General features: G+C 43.2%; 1 protein-coding gene across 2 annotated transcripts in view; it reads left to right on the top strand.

The window, feature by feature from the left end:
• Positions 1 to 20,134, top strand: part of rptor (regulatory associated protein of MTOR, complex 1) — a 140,991-nt gene that overhangs the window by 14,023 nt on the left and 106,834 nt on the right. For both annotated transcript variants that reach the window (XM_056410150.1, XM_056410151.1), the window contains exons 3-4: positions 1,065 to 1,167; positions 2,102 to 2,184. In XM_056410150.1, coding sequence (XP_056266125.1) covers positions 1,065 to 1,167; positions 2,102 to 2,184 — 186 coding nt within the window. The remainder of the gene's footprint in view (positions 1 to 1,064; positions 1,168 to 2,101; positions 2,185 to 20,134) is intronic.

The following is a 20,134-nucleotide window of genomic DNA, read 5'->3' on the forward strand; positions in this document are numbered from 1 at the left end:
ACTGTACCAAGGAAGAGTTTATACAAAATAAGTCTGACTTTTGTATGTTAAAAAAAGTCCTGTAAATAGATTTCCCCAAGAGTTCCAGGAAATGAATGATGCAGATGTGTTCCATACATATCGGAAATCCCCTACAATAGCAATTTTGGGGCGGCTTTAGCTCAGTGGGGTAAGAGGGCCGTCCTTCAACCGCAAGGTCGTGGGTTCGATCCCCGCTCTCCCCATTAGTTGCAAGTCGAAGTGTCCTTGAGCAAGGCACTGAACCCCAGTTGCTTCCCGGGCGCTTCACCGCAGCCCACTGCTCCTTAATAACTAAGGATGGGTTAAATGCAGAGAACTAATTTCCCCTTGGGGATTAATAAAAGTGTATATTTATTTATTTATTTATTTATCAAACAATTTTAATGTATCAATTAGGACATTTTTCAAAGTAAAAGTCCTAAATGTTTAAAGAAATCAGTAATTTCTTTAATGTTTGAGTTGCTTTATATATGTATTTCCTCATAGTCCTCATAGCAATAATGCTACACAATAAATAGAATGCTTCAATCGACACCGTGATCGTGATCGGTATTATCGGATCGGCAGATACTGATTTCAGTGATCGGTGATCGGCACCAAAAAAACCTGATCGGAGCATCTCTAGTGTAGGTGTGTGTCCAGGTGTGTCTGTGTGTAGGTGTCTTTGTGTGTGTGTGTCCAGGTGTCTGTCTCTCTCTGTGTGTGTGTGTGTGTATAGGTGTCGGTGTCTTTGTGTGTGTGTGTCTGTGTGTGTGTCCAGGGGTCTGTCTCTGTGTGTGTGTGTGTGTGTGTTTGTATCTGTGTGTGTGTGTGTGTGTGTGTCAGGACATGCCATATGACCCTTGGATCAATGGTGGCTTCATGTAGCTTTCACTTCCTGCCGCAGTGCATCATGGGTACCTTCTGTCTTAAGCTTAAACGTGGAGGAGGAACTTCCTGTTTCACTGACAGCTGTCAGTCTGAAGGAGACTCGACTTACTGAGTTCACTGAGCTCAGTGGAGATGAACGTGTGATAACCTGAGTGGCGTTGGCTCCTCCTCAGATGAAGACGGTGAGCGTGGCCCTGGTGCTGTGTCTCAACGTGGGAGTGGACCCCCCCGACGTGGTCAAGACCTCCCCCTGCGCCAGGCTGGAGTGCTGGATAGGTGAGTCAACCTGAAGGGGGTTTCACCTAGTGGTGAGAGAGGGAGAGAGGGGGAGAGGGAGAGGGAGAGGGAGGGAGGGAGAGCGAGAGAGAGATCTTTATCTTTCAATCAGGTCAGTTATATGAAATCCTACACACTGTTTCTTTAAATATGATGCGTGTCTTCTTGTTTATCCATCGATGCGTTGCCGATGACAACCGGCCGTTTGTCAGCTGGTTATAAGACGATCAAATGTGATCACAAAAGTTATTTTAAGAGAGAAATCTGAATCAGGAGTCGTTGTTGTTTTAGTGTGGCGCACATTAAAGACGGAGCACAGCTCAAAGTTCCTGGAGCCTCCTGATTGGCTGAGGATGCTGGACACTGTGTGAGATGTTTAGAGTTAAAGGGTTGTCTTTAAATACACCGTGTTGTTAAAGCTACAGCCACACGCTAATATAAACGTCTACTTTTAAGTGCAGTGTGCAAAAATACACTTTATATACTGGCAACTTTGAAATGAACAGGAAATTGAAAAATGGTGAAAGCTGATCACATAATCAATAATATTGATTAATATCAATGTGTGTGTATATATAATATAAATATATGTATTATAATATAATGATATTATAATATATAATATCATTATATATATAATTCAATAATAAAATTATATATATATTATAAGAAATATAATATATATTTGTAATATAATTATATAATTGTTTTATATATATATATATATATTTATGTAATTATATTATAATATATATATCATTATAATATATATATATTTAGATTATATATACACACATTGATATTAATCAATATTATTGCTTTTTTAAATGCTCCTGTGTTTCAGTCAGTGGGGCAAAAATTGCCCCCTAAAAAATATGTAAATTTCCTCCCCTGGACTTGTGTGTGTGTTCACACTCTCTTGTCTTCTCCACAGATCCTCTGTCCATGAGCCCACAGAAAGCTCTGGAGACCATCGGGGCCAACCTGCAGAAGCAATATGAGAACTGGCAACCCCGGGTGAGCATCCCCCTTTTTCATCTGCGTCATTATAGCGTCCTCATAGCGCTGCATGCCGAGCGTTATCGAATACGGCGTCCAATGAGATGACGTGCACTTGAAGACGTGGCCCTGGTCGCATCGTCTCACGGCTTCCAACTCGGAGGTCAAACGTTTGGGGTCACTTAGAAAAAGGAAAAAATAAAATGATCACGTTGCACATGCTGGTCAACAAAATCTAAGATGCATCGATACTCCACATCCTGGTATCGGTGCACACATCCCTCATTCACTGGTTGTTGTTCCTCTGCTGGCTGCTCTTATCCAGAGTGGCTGGATGGCGTCCCGTTAAACCTCATTCAACCTCTGACTGCTTCGGTTTCTATCGAGACGCTTCTCTTTGAGCTTTCCCTCTCCTCCTCCTCTTCCTCCTGCTCTCCAATTCTCTTTCAAGCTTGGCTTGTTCTCCTTTATTTCCTCTCCCCATGTCGACCTCCTCCTCTTTCAGGTTTTTAGTTTTATATTTAAATATCTCTCTTTCTGTATTATCTGGTGTCCTCCACCTCTCCATTTACCTCTCTCTCTCTTCCTCTCTCTACCTCTCTCTAACTCTCTCTCTCCACCTCTCTTCCTCCACCTCTCTCTCCACCTCCACCTCTCTGTCTCCACCTCTCTACCTCTCTCTCCACCTCTCTGTCTCCACCTCTCTACCTCTACCTCTCTGTCTCCACCTCTCTTCTTCCACCTCTCTCTCTACCTCTGTCTCCACCTCTCTCTCTCTACCTCTTCCTCCACCTCTCTGTCTCCACATCTCTTCTTCCACATCTCTTCCTCCACCTCTCTCTCTCTACCTCTGTCTCCACCTCTCTCTCTCTCTACCTCTGTCTCCACCTCTCTCTCTACCTCTGTCTCCACCTCTCTCTCTCCACAGCTCTTCCTCCACCTCTCTCTCTCTCTACCTCTGTCTCCACCTCTCTCCCTCCACCTCTCTCTCTCTCTCTCTCTCTTCAGCCAGTGGCCCCCTGTTGTCCCTCTACATTATGCATCGTGAGCTGCAGCTCAAACACGTTGCTCCTCATTAGCTTCTCTCCTTCTCTCTTCCCCCCTGGAAACACGCTCTTCCCTCTGCGTGGTCGGTTACTCTGGAATGCAGCTTCATGCTCCAGGATACTGGGAGGCCGTGACGATGCGTCACTGTCCTCAATAATGACTGGATGGACATAAAGCTCTAGAATAATGTCCCATGCCGGTATTCCATGACAGAGATGAGGATTATTCGTTGAGATCTGTACATCAGGGAAAAGAAACCATGTGAGGATAATTCTGTTTATTTTATATATAATGTATATATATATATATATACACTATATTATTTATATATTTTTTAAATTGTATTTATGTATATACTATTTATATATTTATATATTATATATATATATTTATATATGTATAGTACATATATGTATATTATATATATATATCAGTGTTTCCCCTACCATTATAACAGGGTGGCGGCGCGCCACCCTGAAATCACGGGTTATATATGTATAATATATATGTATATATATGTGTGTATATATACATATATATATGTATATAATGTCTGTGTGGTCTTGTGCAGCTATTCTTTAACCAGAATATAAAGAAGTGGTTTATTCACATCTCGTGTGCCAATGTGCTGACGGAGCATAACAACTCAGAGTAGGAGTGAGTGTCTTCAATTTAGGCTACAATACAAAGAAGTTTGGCACACTGATGTGAATAATTTTCACACGTTCTTAAATTTGTTATTCATTTTGAAGAAGAACAAAAAAAATCTCCTTGCTGATTTTAGTAAAAACAAATAAGTGGATCTTTTGGTTGTTCTAGAGCATCACACTTCAAAGTCAATAACCAACGCCACACTACCCACTACATTACTCCCTCACAGCTGCCATCTGTATCCCATCTGAGATTAATTGATGACCAGCGTGTGTGTGCGTGTGCGTGTGTGTGTGTGTGGAGTAAATAACGCAATGCGGAATCGGTCTTGATGGTCTCCCTTTAGCCCCGTGCGAGACTTACAGACAGCCCACCATTACATCCATAAACAAAGAGCCTTTGTGGGGCGCTACAGGTTCACGTGGCAAATGAGAGAGATTATTGATCAGCTGCTGATCGCCTCGTAAATATCCCGCTAAACTAATAGTAAAGGTATATTATCCACAGGGTCTCTACTGTATGTACAGTAGAGATGAGACACTTTCTGTCTGAGGAACAGAAGCACTCTATTCCCGGGGAGTCCTGCGTTTTGTTTAGTTGTGCTTGCTCAACATCGTGACACATTGTTGTCCAACACATCCAGAGAAGGCTTTGATTTAGTGTTTTATTCCCAGTTGGCGTTGGTGGTTTTTATTAAGCGCTAACTAAAAGGCTGCTCTCCAAAGGTCGCGCTGGGACCCAGAATAGGCTACAGGTTGTTTTGTTGTGTGAAATGCAAATTATCATGATGAATGCACAATATGGCACATTTGTATTGTCCACGGCATCGTAGGCTTAGTTTGCTTTAAGTAATGTTACTAAGCGTAGAGCGATGCCTCATTGACAGTCTTGTCACATTGCAGATTTAAGTGTTGTGGAATTAGCCACCCAGCTGGGTAGCTCACTAGTGGGTAGCTAACTAGCTAAAGCTAGTTTCCTAATTCCAACAAGCTACATGTTTCACAACAAATGTGCAGAGCGGCGAGCTGGTTGCCAACGGCCAATAAAGATAACATTAACAATGTAAACATGTAACTGAATGACAGTAATGGTAATGTCAATGGTAACGTCAATGGTGACATGAATAATGTATAACATGGTAACTGAATGACAGTAATGGTAGCATCAATGGTAAAGTCTATGTTGACATTAATAATGTATAGCATGGTAACGTCAATGGTAACGTCAATGGTAGCATCAATGGTAAAGTCTATGTTGACATTAATAATGTATAGCATTGTAACATCAATGGTGACATTAATAATGTAAACAAGTAACTGAATGACAGTAATGGTAACGTCAATGGTAATGTCAATGGTGACATTAATAATGTATAGCATGGTAATGTCAATGGTAACGTCAATGGTGACATGAATAATGTATAACATGGTAACTGAATGACTAATGCTAACGTCAATGGTAAAGTCTATGTTGACATTAATAATGTATAGCATGGTAACGTCAATGGTAACATCAATGGTAAAGTCAATGTTGACATTAATAATGTATAGCATGGTAATGTCAATGGTAACATCAATGTTGACATTAATAATGTATAGCATGGTAATGTCAATGGTGACATTAATAATGTAAACAAGTAACTGAATGACAGTAATGGTAACGTCAATGGTAACATCATTTGGTGACATAAATGGTAACGTCAATGGTAGCATCAATGGTGACATCAATCATACCTGCAAACTTGTCAACTTTCGGTGAAATTCACCGTTTTGAACTCAAAATAGGTCATCCACGTGAATCGTGGAGATCCGAAGAGTTTTTGTTTTGGGGGGGGTCACCTGGCCCGCTGCCGTTGAGATTGCAGTGAGACGCGGAGAAAAGTGTGAAGTGTTGCTCTTTGCAATAAAACATCTTTGATGGGACGTGTCGCGTCTCGGCCAATCAGCGTTCAGATGTCGACAGCGTTTGGGGGTTCAGGTTAGCTTGAATGTTAGCTCGCTACATCTACTCCTGTCACGCTGCACGGTGTAGCGATGCTAACAAAGTACCGCACGTTAAACACGATGTGATTTAGCATATTTTTAGCATCGATACTTCATTAAGAGAGCGATCAGAGCGCACGCGCTGCTCCGTGTCGAGCTGTCTGCGCACACTGCGCGCAGCTCACAGCGAGAAGTGGCGCAGCTTTAGAGACCGACTTCGGCTTAACAAATACAAAGATGCCAGAAGTGAAATGTTTCAGTCTGTAAAGTTGTGTAACTCTCCAGTTGCTCATCCTGATGAACTGTGGATCATCTGGTCAGAGACTAACGGCCTCATAGTGGATCATCAATGCTATGATGGAACCATGTAGTTTCATTCATATCTGGCTGTATTAATACTCATATTACTGTCATTTGTTAAGTGTTGAAAAGTTGGTAAAAGTGAACCATACAGATGTTTTATTTATTACTATTATAGATAAATATACCAGTCTCAGTAATTATGGTACCATATTGTTTGTATGGTGTATTGAATTCTGGTATCGGGTATCATGATATTTATGGCAGGTATGTAATATGTATAGAAGTTATAATATGAGTATCGTGACAAACAGGTAGAGACAGAACAGATTCAGGAAGAAGTCCATGAGGACTGTTCAGGCAAAAGAAAGGAAGTTGGTTCATGAATGACTTTAACCATATTATATATAATGACAATGTATATTTGTTATTACTATCATTATAGGGCTGAGTCAGAGCGGAGGACCGTTTGTTCTTAAACTGTTTATTATCATTATTTAGATTTGTGGTCAGAACAATAAAATGACTGTAGTTGTGGTTCTAAAAGCTTTGAGGCTTCAAACAACGTGGATGTGGTGTGGTGACAAAAAGAAAAAATTCACCTGCACCCCCCCCCCCCCCATTGTCACCTTTTTCACCCCTCATGAGTTTGCAGGTATGATCAATGGTAACGTCAATGGTGACGTCAATGGTGACATTAATAATGTATAACATGGTAACTGAATGACAGTAATGATAACGTCAATGGTAACGTCAATGGTAGCATCAATGGTAAAGTCAATGGTGACATTTATAATCTATTACGTGGTAACATCAATGATGACATTAATAATGTATAGCATGGTAACATCAATGGTAACGTCAATGGTGACGTTAATGGTGACATCAATGGTAACGTCAATGGTGACATCAATGGTGACACTAATGGCGCCTCCGTTCCTTTAAGGGGAGCCCCTGCTCTCTGTGCATAAGGAGTGTGATGCATCATCGTTGACGCGCTGCGGTGTCCAGAGGACTCTGCTGAGCTCTGAGCTCCGTGTTTGTGTATCTTCTTAATGATCATCCCCTCACGCCGCGGTGAGGACCTTCTCATCTCCGTGTCTGTGTTGGCTCGGATCCTGCTGAGAGGATGCAGAGCCGGAGGGGACGCCGACGGGAGGCCGGGATGTGACTCAGCAGAAGGGGCTTAAAAGATTCACCCCCTACAATCGATAATTCATTGTTTAACGGTAGTTGATGTGTAAAGAATGCGCGGCTTCCAGACTGCAAGTGCACGCCGATCCAGAGCATGTGTGTGCATTGTTGTCGAAAGACGAAGGAGCCAATCGGAATCTGACTTTCTGATTTTAAATAGTCGATCAGAGGGACCTCCATGACGTGACGGTCTCGTCCCTGCAGACGTTTTCTTTACTTCACCCGGTCGACCTGCTTCACCTTCCATGCACTCCATGTTCTGCATGCTTCTGTCCTTTACGTTTAACACGGCGTGTACACGGTCCGTACGGTCATGGAAAACCTGGAAGTCATGGAATTGTTTTAAATGGTTATTTCCAGGCCTGAAAAAGTCCCTGAAAAAAATGTAATTCCTAAAGTTTTGGAAGTCATGAAAATGTGTTATATTCATAAGTTAATTTAAACGGTTTGTTTAAAAGAAAACACATTTATGTCATTATGTGTTCATCTAATCAAACTATTGTCTCTCATTCGTTGGAATTCTCAGTTTGTTTAAATAGGACATTTTCTCACTTTTTCATGTCTTCATCGAGATTTCACCAAATGTTTGGTCATGGAAATGTGGTTTAAAGGTCATGGAAAGGTCATGAAACCCATTGGTCAACATGTGTATGAACCATGCTTTCACCCAGACAGCCTTCCACTGAATTTGACATTATAATTATCTTTTTCTTCTTAAGCTCTGAGTCCAAATGTCCAGACGCCCGGCTCCCGGCCAATGAACACGTTGATAGTTTTTTTATTTTTTTTTACTTCCATTCACAAAGAATTTTGGCACCTCTTTCTTTTGAGATTATGAAAGGTCGGACATCGGCGGTGTGTTTAAACTCATCAGGGTCACGCTTGATGTTGAAATAAGGAGTCGTCATTAAGAATGAGAATAGCCAGGTCCACCTTAAAGGTCAGTCCACCTTCAGAGCGCCGTCGCCAATGTCGTGTTCCATTTGGGGCTAACCTCGTTCTCTCTGATCAGCAGTTGGAACAAAAACACAGGAAGCGTGGCTTTGGTCCAGAGGAGGATTCAATGAATCAAGATAAACTAAACGACACCGGCAATGAGCGAGTGAGACGATACGTCTGTCCTTGTGGATATTTGCATATACAGATGATTTAGATGAATGCACATGTTGTGGAGAGGCATATATTCTCAGTAAGTATGATACCTTAGTATATTAGCCACTGTTCAACAACAGAGACTGCAGTTACGTAATGAACCTGTTCATTGGTCATGTGGATGAACCTGTTCATTGGTTATGAGGATGAACCTGTTCATTGGTCGTGAGGATGAACCTGTTCATTGGTCATGTGGATGAACCCTGTTCATTGGTCGTGTGGATGAACCTGTTCATTGGTCGTGTGGATGAACCCTGTTCATTGGTCGTGTGGATGAACCTGTTCATTGGTCATGTGGATGAACCTGTTCATTGGTCGTGTGGATGAACCTGTTCATTGGTCATGTGGATGAACCTGTTCATTGGTCGTGTGGATGAACCTGTTCATTGGTCGTCTGGATGAACCTGTTCATTGGTCATGTGGATGAACCTGTTCATTGGTCGTGTGGATGAACCTGTTCATTGGTCGTGTGGATGAACCCTGTTCATTGGTCATGTGTATGAACCTGTTCATTGGTCATGTGGATGAACCTGTTCATTGGTCGTGTGGATGAACCTGTTCATTGGTCATGTGGATGAACCCTGTTCATTGGTCGTGTGGATGAACCTGTTCATTGGTCATGTGGATGAACCTGTTCATTGATCTTGTGGATGAACCTGTTCATTGGTCGTGTGGATGAACCTGTTCATTGATCGTGTGGATGAACCCTGTTCATTGGTCGTGTGGATGAACCTCTTCATTGGTCGTGTGGATGAACCTGTTCATTGGTCATGTGGATGAACCTGTTGATGATATATGATGATGATATGATATGATATGATATGGGTTTTATTGTCATTGCATAGAGTACAGGTACAGAAGCAACGAAATTCATTGGTCACTAAGCGTCTCATAATGGAGATGGATAGCTCAGCCTGTGTGATCATGAACTGAGGCTCTGGGTGTTCGGGACACTGCAGTGGGATGTTCCAGTGGGATGTTCGTCTCACTTTGACGTGAGCAAGAATTGAGAAGTATCTTCTGCTGCTGACTAATGAATTGTAAGTAATGAGCTGTGTGTGTGTGTGTTTTGGCCTGATGTAGACGTTGCATTCTTTCTCGCTGTAAACCCCGCCGTGCAGACGTCTCCCGGTTCCGTTGGCGGCGGTTCCAACGCTCCGGCTGCACGGATCGATCATAACTAATGAAGTGGCTTCGATTACGGAGCGAGTTCCTCCGATCACGTCTTCATGTCACAACAGCTGCTTACCCAGCATCCTTCACTCCAAACGGTCTCCCACTGTCAGTCAACGCGACCGTCCTGCACCTCTCACTTTGCTCTAATTAGTAGGACAGCTGTCTGTGTAGATCGTTAGCCCCCCCTCCTCCTCATGGTTTATGGGATGTCCGTATCAACGACCTGGCCGTCAGTGACCCTTTTTTAATGGCTCATTTAATAACATGATTTCTACCTCGCTGTAATCACACTTAACCCTGCATCTAATGGCAGGTGGCCACGGCTTGAGGATCCCGAGATGTGAGGCAGATTTCATTCTGTTGAGACGCTCCAAGTCTGTATTTCTTTGTTTCACTTCACACTGGAACACATTGGATTGGATTCAATCCATTGTCATTGCACAGAGTCCAGGTACACAGAGTCCAGGTACACAGAGTCCAGGTACACAGAGTCCAGGTACACAGAGTCCAGGTACACAGAGTCCAGGTACACAGAGTCCAGGTACACAGAGTCCAGGTCCACAGAGTCCAGGTCCACAGAGTCCAGGTCCACAGAGTCCAGGTCCACAGAGTCCAGGTACACAGGCAACGAAATGTATTCTCTGCATTTACCCCCTCCTTAGTTCCTAAGGAGCAGTGGGCTGCAGTGATGCGCCCGGGGAGCAACTGGGGGTTCAGTGCCTTGCTCATGAACACTTTGACTTGCAACTAATGGGGAGAGCGGGGATGGAACCGACGACCTTGGGGTTGCAGGACGACCCCCTGACCCCACTGAGCTACAGCCGCCCCGTGAACATATCGGGTCCTGATTGGTGCTTCAAGGGAACACTCTCACATGGGTTCTTAAAGAGTTATTCTTGCTCGTATTTGTGTCGTTGCAGTGAGTAAATCTGGATGTCTGGAGGGAACATTTAGGGTCAGGTGGATGACCTTCGTGGACTTTAGAAAAAACTTTGCTTTTCTTCACCATTTATTTTTATGTTAAAACTCTTGGGAATATATTTGCAGCATTTGATGAATACAAACTAATCTTTTAGAAACTAAGACGGAAAGGTTTTCCTGTGTTTGAGCAAAACATTTAAATGACTGAATGCAGCAGTAAGTGAAGAAGACCAATAACGCGATACAATAAATGGTATTTTGTAAATCGTAGGAGTGAAATGCTCAACCACGGTTTTAGACCTCGAGGAGACGCACAAAGCATTCGGTTGAGAGCCTCTGGATTTACAAGAGAACTCCACCAGATACCTTCAGGTCAAAGGTCAGCTGGTTCCCATAGATACCGGTGATGTAATATATATATATCTTGAAACACCAAGGCCAACATATGCTACAACATTGATTTCTAGGGTGCCGATTCAATATCTATTTAATTTATATCCATGCATTTTGATATGGAGGTTTTTTTGAGTGGTATTTCTTTATTATGAAACAGGCAAACACATTTTCATTTAGTGATGGAAAAGAAAAACGAGTGCAGACGAACTATAGAACTGTTGAATCGTCTCTGACTCACTTGACTGAATGAAAAGCTCTTCTTCAGCCTTTGTTCCTCCTGTAACACTGGCACGCTGCTGGCCTTGATTTGACGGACTCCACAGTAGCTGGTTTCAAGTCGTGCTCAGACTGCAGGAGTTTTAAGATGAAAACCAGCCGCTGTCCATGGGCGATGATGGTGAGTGCTTAACTCCGGTGGCGATGATGTAATGTTGCAGCCACCGTGTTGTATCTGTGTGGCACTGCACTGCCTCACAGGAGGATGCAGGTGTAAGAACTAAGGCAGACTCGAGCTGCGTTCACAGCGGAAGTGGTGAGAATTTTTCCCGCGAGTGGATCCCATAAGCAAAGTCAACGTAGAGACGCGAGTAGTTGCGATAGACGCAATTTGCCTGATAACTGTTTCCATGGAGTAAAGCCACAGAGATAAGCTCCGCCCCCTCTAAACCCCGCCCCATCTAAGGTGCGAATGATGCAAACAGCCACAAAGTCAAGCGGATAAGCTCGGCCCCTTCTAAGCCCCGCCCCTTCTAAGGTGCGAATGACGCAAAAGCCACAAAGTCAAGCGGATAAGCCCCGCCCCTTCTAAGGTGCTGCGAATGACGCAAAAGCCACAAAGTAGAGCGGATAAGCTCCGCCCCTTCTAAGGTGCGAATGACGCAAACAGCCACAGTCAAGTGGATAAGCTCCGCCCCTTCTAAGGTGCGAATTACTCAAAAATCCCTAAAGTCAAGCGGAAAAGCTCCGCCCCTTCTAAGGTGCAAATTACCCAAAAAGCCACAGTTAAGCGGATAAGCTCCGCCCCTTCTAAGCCCCGCCCCTTCCAAGGTGCGAATGACTCATAAAGCCACCAAGTCGAGCGGGTCGGCTCACATGAGTAAAGTGCTTTAGCGTGAACGCAGCTCTAGGGGGTCCAACGAGCCAAAGGGCTCAGCGAGTCGAGTTGCGACCATGTTGGGAGAGATGAGGTCATCGCGGCTCGTCTTCAGAGAACTGCCGGTGGAGATATTTGTCAATATTTAGTGTGCGAGCCTCGAGGGCGAGAGTGTGTACTGTTGCTCGGCAACACTGAGCCGCTCTCTCGTACCGGCGTGTCGTCCAGAGCGAACGGCTTAAAACTCCTGAGATAACAAACGGGGATGAAGCGCTCCGATGAGTCGGCGCCGGCTCGGAGGATCTAGACTGGATCTGAAAACTCCTCAAATGACCAGCTGGACAGACGGCCGACCATCGCAGAGCGGATGCCTCCTCTGATTGGGGGGGGGGGGGTCTGGGATCAATCTGACGCTCTTGTCGTGTGTGCTTCCCTAAGCATCATCCAGGGTAACGTTTAAACTCCTCACCTCGTCCTCTGCACTCGCTCCTCTCCGGTCCTGCAGCTCATGAACTGTTCCCACATGGAGGGCTCCACGTTGGGCCTGGTCTACCATCAGAGGACGTCCTCCACACCCCATGCAGAGGGTTACTGGGTTTCTCTCTTCCTCCCCGTCCCTCGCATCATTCAAAAGAAGCGGCGTCTTTTTGGGATTAGAGGGGTTTGTCGACTGCAGTGGAGGTGATCCTTCTCTACCTCCGCTCTCCGCTTCCCCCTCTCTCTCGTTTTCTCTGTTAGGCCGTGTACCTCACATCTTGCCTCTAGTTTCTGTTTCCGTGCCGTGTTTTATTCTCTGCTGAACAGGGACAGGGTGAACACGTATTTAATAAAGTAATACAGGAAGTTAGAAAGTAATATAGGAAGTTTAACAATCTCAGATGGCAAATGTCCATGTGGAGAAGAAGAAAAACAAATCTATCCATCTATCTATACATCTATACATCCATCTATCTATCCATCTATATCTATCTAGAGGAGAAGAAGAGTCCTTTAAGACTTCACCGCCTGTCTCTCTCTCTCTCTCTCTCTGTCTCTCTCTCTGTCTCTCTCTCTCTGTCAATCTCGCTCTCTCTGTCAATCTCTCTCCCTCTGTCTCTCTCTCTTTGTCTCTCTCTCTCTCTGTCTCTCTCTCTCTGTCTCTCTCTCTGTCTCTCTCGCTCTCTCTGTCAATCTCTCTCCCTCTGTCTCTCTCTCTTTGTCTCTCTCTCTCTCTCTCTCTGTCTCTCTCTCTGTCTCTCTCTCTCTGTCTCTCTCTCTCTCTCTCTCTCTCTGTCTCTCTCTCTCTGTCTCTCTCTCTCTCTCTGTCTCTCTCTCTCTCTGTCTCTCTCTCTCTGTCTCTCTCTCTGTCTCTCTCTCTCTCTGTCTCTCTCTCTGTCTCTCTCTCTCTCTGTCTCTCTCTCTGTCTCTCTCTGTCTCTCTCTCTCTCTCTCTCTGTCTCTCTCTCTGTCTCTCTCGCTCTCTGTCAATCTCTCTCTCTGTCTCTCCCTCTGTCTCTGTCTGTCTCTCCCTCTGTCTCTCTCTCCCTCTGTCTCTCTCTCTCTGTCTCTCTCTCTCTCTCTCTCTCTCTGTCTCTCTCTCTCTCTCTCTGTCTCTCTCTCTCTGTCACTCTCTCTCTCTCTCTCTCTCTTTGTCTCTCTCTCTCGCTCTCTCTGTCAATCTCTCTCCCTCTGTCTCTCTCTCTTTGTCTCTCTCTCTCTCTGTCTCTCTCGCTCTCTCTGTCAATCACTCTCCCTCTGTCTCTCTCTCTTTGTCTCTCTCTCTCTCTCTCTCTCTGTCTCTCTCGCTCTCTCTGTCAATCTCTCTCCCTCTGTCTCTCTCTCTTTGTCTATCTGTCTCTCTGTCTCTCTCTCTCTGTCTCTCTCTCACTCAGTGCGTTTACATGCAATCGAATTATTGGCTTAGTCGGACTGAAATCGAATTATCCGTTTCATGTAAACACCTTAGTCGGACTATGTGCGGTCCGATTTCGGTCCGATCCAGTTGATAATTCGACTCTCGCGGCATGTAACTCTGAATTCGATTCGGAACTGGACTTTGCGCATGCTCGTGATCCCGCCGCCCCCCTCCTCCCTCCCTCCCTCCCTCCCATGTCGTGACCCGGAAGTCGAAAGAGACGATAAATTAAATTCTCCGTGTACCTTCGGCGGCGTCTTCTCTCCGTTATCAACTCAGCCAATAGCGCCATTTGCATTCGCTGTACTCCTATTAACACCATGGAAGAATAGTAGAGGGATGTAGCTTCGCCTCGCTCTCTGTTCGCCATCTTTCTCCAAATGTTGTTGTTGGTGGTGGTGAAGAGGTCAAGCGGAAATGGCTGTATCACCACGAGTTGTAATGAAAACAGCACCGCCTATCGTATCGGATGTGACATGCTTTCAAAGGCCAATGATTCACTCACTGCCATGTTGGGATAACAGCAGATCCCCCAAAAGAGAGCAGAGTCCGACTAAAGCAAGATTCAAATTATACCATCATGTAAACGCACTGAGTGTCTCTCTCTTGCTCTCTCTCTGTCTCTCTCTCTCTCTGTCTCTCTCTCTGTTTCTCTCTCTCTGTCTCTCTCTCTGTCTCTCTCTCTCTCGCTCTCTCTAACGTCCTTCTTAATAATCCCTTCAGCATCTCTTCTCATTTCTTTTTCCAGTGCAGTACCCATTCACGGCCGCTAGGGGGGGCGTGGTCACCTTTTCATGTCTACGCTGAGATTTCACAAAATGTTTGGTCATGGATTTGGTTTAAAGTCCTGGAAACCCATCAATATGAACCTGTGTGTACACACACACACACACACACCTCAACAGACACACACACCTAGACACAAACCTGGACACACACACCTGGACACACACCTAGACACCCACCTGGAGACACCTTGACACACACACACCTAGACACATACTCTCACATACACACACACCTGGACACACACACACACCTAGACAAAAAACTTGACACACAAACCTGGACACACACTCACTCTCTTAACTAGTTTCTCTCTGTTCTGGCGTAGCAGCCTCTTCCTCCTCCTCCTCCTCCTCCTCCCCCCTGAAGTCCATCAGGACTCTAACTCTCATACATTATTCACACGGCAGCTGCAGCAGTTTGGGGTTAAGTGCCTTGCCCGAGGGCAGATCGACTGGCACAGCCGGGGCTCAAACCACCGGCATTGAGCCTCAGTCACGCTCAACATTTCGCTGACTCGGCGCTTCCTTCAGGATCTCATTTAATTTAACTTCATTTTTTCTGTCAGTCATGTGATTTTAAATCCAACAGGAAGTGTTTGAGGTGAAACTGAAATCCATCGTAACGTTCAGGGTTCATCGACCGAGCCGCCGTGACACCTTCAGGAGTCACGGCGTGTCACGTGACCTCACGTTAAAGAGTCCCGGAGGGGGAATCCCCTCATTTGCATATTTATTCATTCATATTGGACAAAACATCTTGTTTTCTTTCTGGTGGTCAGAGAACCAGATGTTGTGTTTTATTTGTGTGTTTGTCTAATTCAACCTGTTGAGCCTCTGTCTCCTGATTGGTCGGTCATTCTGTCTCCTGATTGGCCAGTCATTCTGTCTCCTGATTGGTCGATTATTCTGTCTCCTGATTGGTCGATTATTCTGTCTCCTCATTCGTCGATTATTCTGTCTCCCGATTGGTCGGGCATTCTGCCTCCCGATTGGTCGGTCATTCTGTCTCCCGAATGGTCGGTCATTCTGTCTCCTGATTGGCCGGTCATTCTGTCTCCTGATTGGTCGATCATTCTGTCTCCTGATTGGTCGGTCATTCACTCGTAAAATAAACAAACATTTATTTGTCAGAATTCACACCTTCCTGTTGTGAAAGTACCCGGCACATTGAGCTTTGTATTTAGATGTTTTATGTGTTTATTTATAAAGTCAGACTTTTATTAGGAGAAGTTATTTCTTTAAAAATGAATTTGTTGTAATATATTGATTTTACTATTTAAAAAGAGGAATTTAAGGATACAATACAAAAGGAAAGGAGGAATAAAAGGGTGAATAATAGAGATGCACCGATCAGGTTTTTTGTGCCGATCACCGATCACTGAAAACAGTATCTGCCGATCCGATAATACCGATCACCGATCACGGTGTCGATTGAAGCATTCTATTTATTGTGTAGCATTATTGCCATGAGGACTATGAGGAAATACAAATATAAAGCACCTCAAACATTAAAGAAATTACAAATTTCTTTAAACATTTAGGACTTTTACTTTGAAAAATGTCCTAATTGATACATTAAAATTGTTTGATTGCTATTGTAGGGGATTTCAGATATGTATGGAACACATCTGCATCATTCATTTCCTGGAACTCTTGGGGAAATCTATTTACAGGACTTTGTTTAACATACAAAAGTCAGACTTATTTTTTATAAACTCTTCCTTGGTCCAGTAAAAATGTTTTAATGTTAACATAATTTAAGCTAAATCTCAGAAACGATCTCTAAAGATACAAAATCAGTTCATTGTTTACTTTTATATGTTCGTGTTTGATTTGTCGACATCTTATTTTGATAAACGGATGTTGTTTCACGTGGTTCTTTCCGCTAACTTTGCAAAACCGGATGTTGTCACTTAAATCCTTCCGCTAACTTTATCAAAACTCTCTCGCTCCCGATGGAATGTGTTTACCGTCAGCATCTCTAGGGGCAGACATGTGAGAGTCGGCTGAGTCGACCCAGAGATTCAACTCGGGGGACGGGGACGCCGCTCGGTGGTGAGGATCCCCTCTGACCTCTGACCTCTCACTCTGCGGCCCTCGCCGGGCGCATCGTCTCCGTTGCGCCACGATTGAAACGTCTGATAGTTCTCTCAGATGTTACGTCATCTGATCGGCCGTTTTGAGAACGCCGATCAAAACCGATAATGGGAATATCGGCCGATATGGATCGGCGCCGATCAGATCGGTGCATCCCTAGTGAATAACAACAAAAAACAGACCATTTTGTTATTTAGATTCCAGTGTTGGAAGCCGTCGTTGAGGAGTCTGCAATCTCGTCGCGCCATAATCCCAAAGGTTAGAACCTCAAGCCTCCTAACCGACCAATGGGAAGCTTAGTTCAAGGCATAAATAATGAATAACTTTGTCCCTGACTTCTCTTTTCCTGCACTTCTATTTATTCATCTCGTAAACACACACACACACACTCTCATAAAGGTCAACCATGCAGAAGTAATTGTTTTGATAATCTGAAATTCAACTTGGTGGTTGTGTTTATTTTTGTATTCTGGCTGCAGATCATCTCCTCTGAAGTATAGTTCCTGATGTCTGCGTTCTCTCTTTGTTGTAACGCCGCAGACACCAAGAGGTTTAGATCTGGTGATTATTATTATTATTATAACTATTTATACTGATGGATTCCTCCAGCAGGTTTACAGGAATAATGAAGGAAGGTAGAAAATAGAATTTAATGTTCCCAGTGTGTTAGAACCCAGGGTACATGAACACATATATTATATTATGCATATGTGAATATATGTACATATATAAATACGTTTATATATATAAATACATTTATATATATGTGTAAATACATTTATATATGTACATATATTTACATATCGGTATATATGTACATGTAAATAGTAATGTAAATATATATATATATTTATGTAAGTGTATATATGTAAATATTATTTATATATGTATATAATAATATTTACATATATGTAAATATATTTATGTACATGTCTATAGACATATATATTTATATATATATACACCTCTTTTCTATCGATCTATATAGTTTTCTCATTTATATATATATATATATATTCAGGGTCATTATGTAATTTGTCTCTGTATTAATGACTCACTACTTTAACTCCTGAGCATATTAAATCCTCCAGGAAGTGACCGTGATGAATATTATATATTGGCTACAGGCCGCTGTAAGACCATAACTTCATACATCAGGACTCTGGATGATAATGAAAAGATTTTGATGGAACTGAAATGTGACTCGGTGGATTCCACATAGACACACACACAGTCAGGACACGGGGGGCAGCGGGCCCTCAGCGCTGACTGCAGGCTGACGGTCCGTGGCCCTTTTACTGCCTCTGCCTTCAGGGGGCTGGGGACGAGGTTGCGTCATCGATACCCGTCTATAAACACTAACCACGAGAGTTAGTCGTAGGACATGTTCTTTATTTATGAAGCTCGACAAAGAGATGCAACACGAATGTAGCGAACGCGTCACAATGTAGCCACTTTAGCTTTTTATTATCTAATAACCACCGAGTGTCAAAGAAATATAACGAGTGGTATTCTAAATGACTTAGCGCCCGGCCACCCAAGATAATTTACTTTTACTAAATTAAACTAAATTAAAAACACACGCACACACGCCTTGGCGAGTTGCTGGGAACTTATCTTTTAATTGGACTGGTGCTTCGGAGGCCTCTGGGCCCCTTCTCCATCACACTCAATGTGAAACACACACACACACAGAGCTGTTAACGCTTCCAGGTAATCGGTCGCTTACGCTCGTTATGTATATATTTTGGCATGTTTGTGATGTGCTTATCCGTCTGGGTGGAATGTTTGTTTACGTTATCTTTTGATTCGTAGCGTTCAAATTAACACAATAAATTGTTTTCCTTCATGAATCCGATTGTGTGGTTGGTGTGAGGGAGTCACGTGACGCGAGGGAGTCACGTGACGCGAGGGAGTCACGTGACGCGAGGGAGTCACGTGACGCGAGGGAGTCACGTGACGCGAGGGAGTCACGTGACGCGGGGGAGTCACGTGACGCGGGGGAGTCACGTGACGCGGGGGAGTCACGTGACGCGGCTGAAAGTTATTTTAACACGCGACCAGCTTCCGTCTGACGGGGCAGCACCAGACCTCCGAGCAGCTGAAACTCCATATGCCGTATAATATAGTTATTAAAGTGTTTTATATGTATTTGTGTTTACTGTGCACGCCTGTTTGTACAAAGACAACAAATAACCTCGTAAACTATATTGTTTTTATAACCTAGAAGTAAGCAATGTAAAAAGGACTTTAGTGGAAGATACGTCTTAATAAAATGCAGGAAATCTTTTTAAGCTGAAGGTTTAAAATAAAATAAAAATAGGTAAGTGACAGTAAACGGTGTGAGCTGAGAACTCGACTCATTGGTGATAAATAACAACAACGTCCTGTAAACAAGGAGACGGGTGAAAGGAGAGTGAATGGGGAACGTTAGTTTAAGTTTCCTTTATGTCTGATGTCATAAGTCAATGTCTCGTGGGTCATTTATCACCCCGAGTGCAGACTTTCAGGTAGACTCGGGTCTCGTTCACGAGAGACGGAAACAGGGATGGAAAGGCTTTATGGAAATTTGTTCTCATTAAAAATGAAAAGTATAGATGTTAGGGATTTATGATAGAGAAGTATACAATTAAAACATGTGTAACAGCTCATAGACACAATGTTATTGTCATAAATCAATGTGCAATAGAGAATAGATCACTCCCGAGTTCTACGTTGTTTTATTTGTGTTTTGTTCATTTTTACTCTTTTATTCTTTATCCTGTTTTACACTTTTTGCTTTAAATATGTTTATAACAAAAATGAGCATCGTCTAAAAATCTGCATATGCAATTATTATCTGGACGACATCTTTAAACATCTACTTAACGCCTACTTTCAATAGAAGAAAAAAAAATTACAAAACGACAGCTTCTCTATTATATATGTATGTATCTGTGTATATACATATATACATACACACATATATGTGTATATATATGTATGTATATACAGGACTGTCTCAGAAAATTAGAATATTGTGATAAAGTTCTTTATTTTCTGTAATGCAATTAAAAAAACAAAAATGTCATGCATTCTGGATTCATTACAAATCAACTGAAATATTGCAAGCCTTTTATTTTTTAAATATTGCTGATTATGGCTTACAGCTTAAGAAAACTCTAAAATCCTATCTCATAAAATTTTAATATTTCCTCAGACCAAGTAAAAATAAGATTTATAACAGCTGAGTGTTTGTCAAGGCTCAGGAAACCCTTGCAGGTGTTTCGAGTTCATTA

The sequence above is a fragment of the Pseudoliparis swirei genome, chromosome 24 (assembly GCF_029220125.1).
Source record: "Pseudoliparis swirei isolate HS2019 ecotype Mariana Trench chromosome 24, NWPU_hadal_v1, whole genome shotgun sequence".
Taxonomy (NCBI): domain Eukaryota; kingdom Metazoa; phylum Chordata; class Actinopteri; order Perciformes; family Liparidae; genus Pseudoliparis; species Pseudoliparis swirei.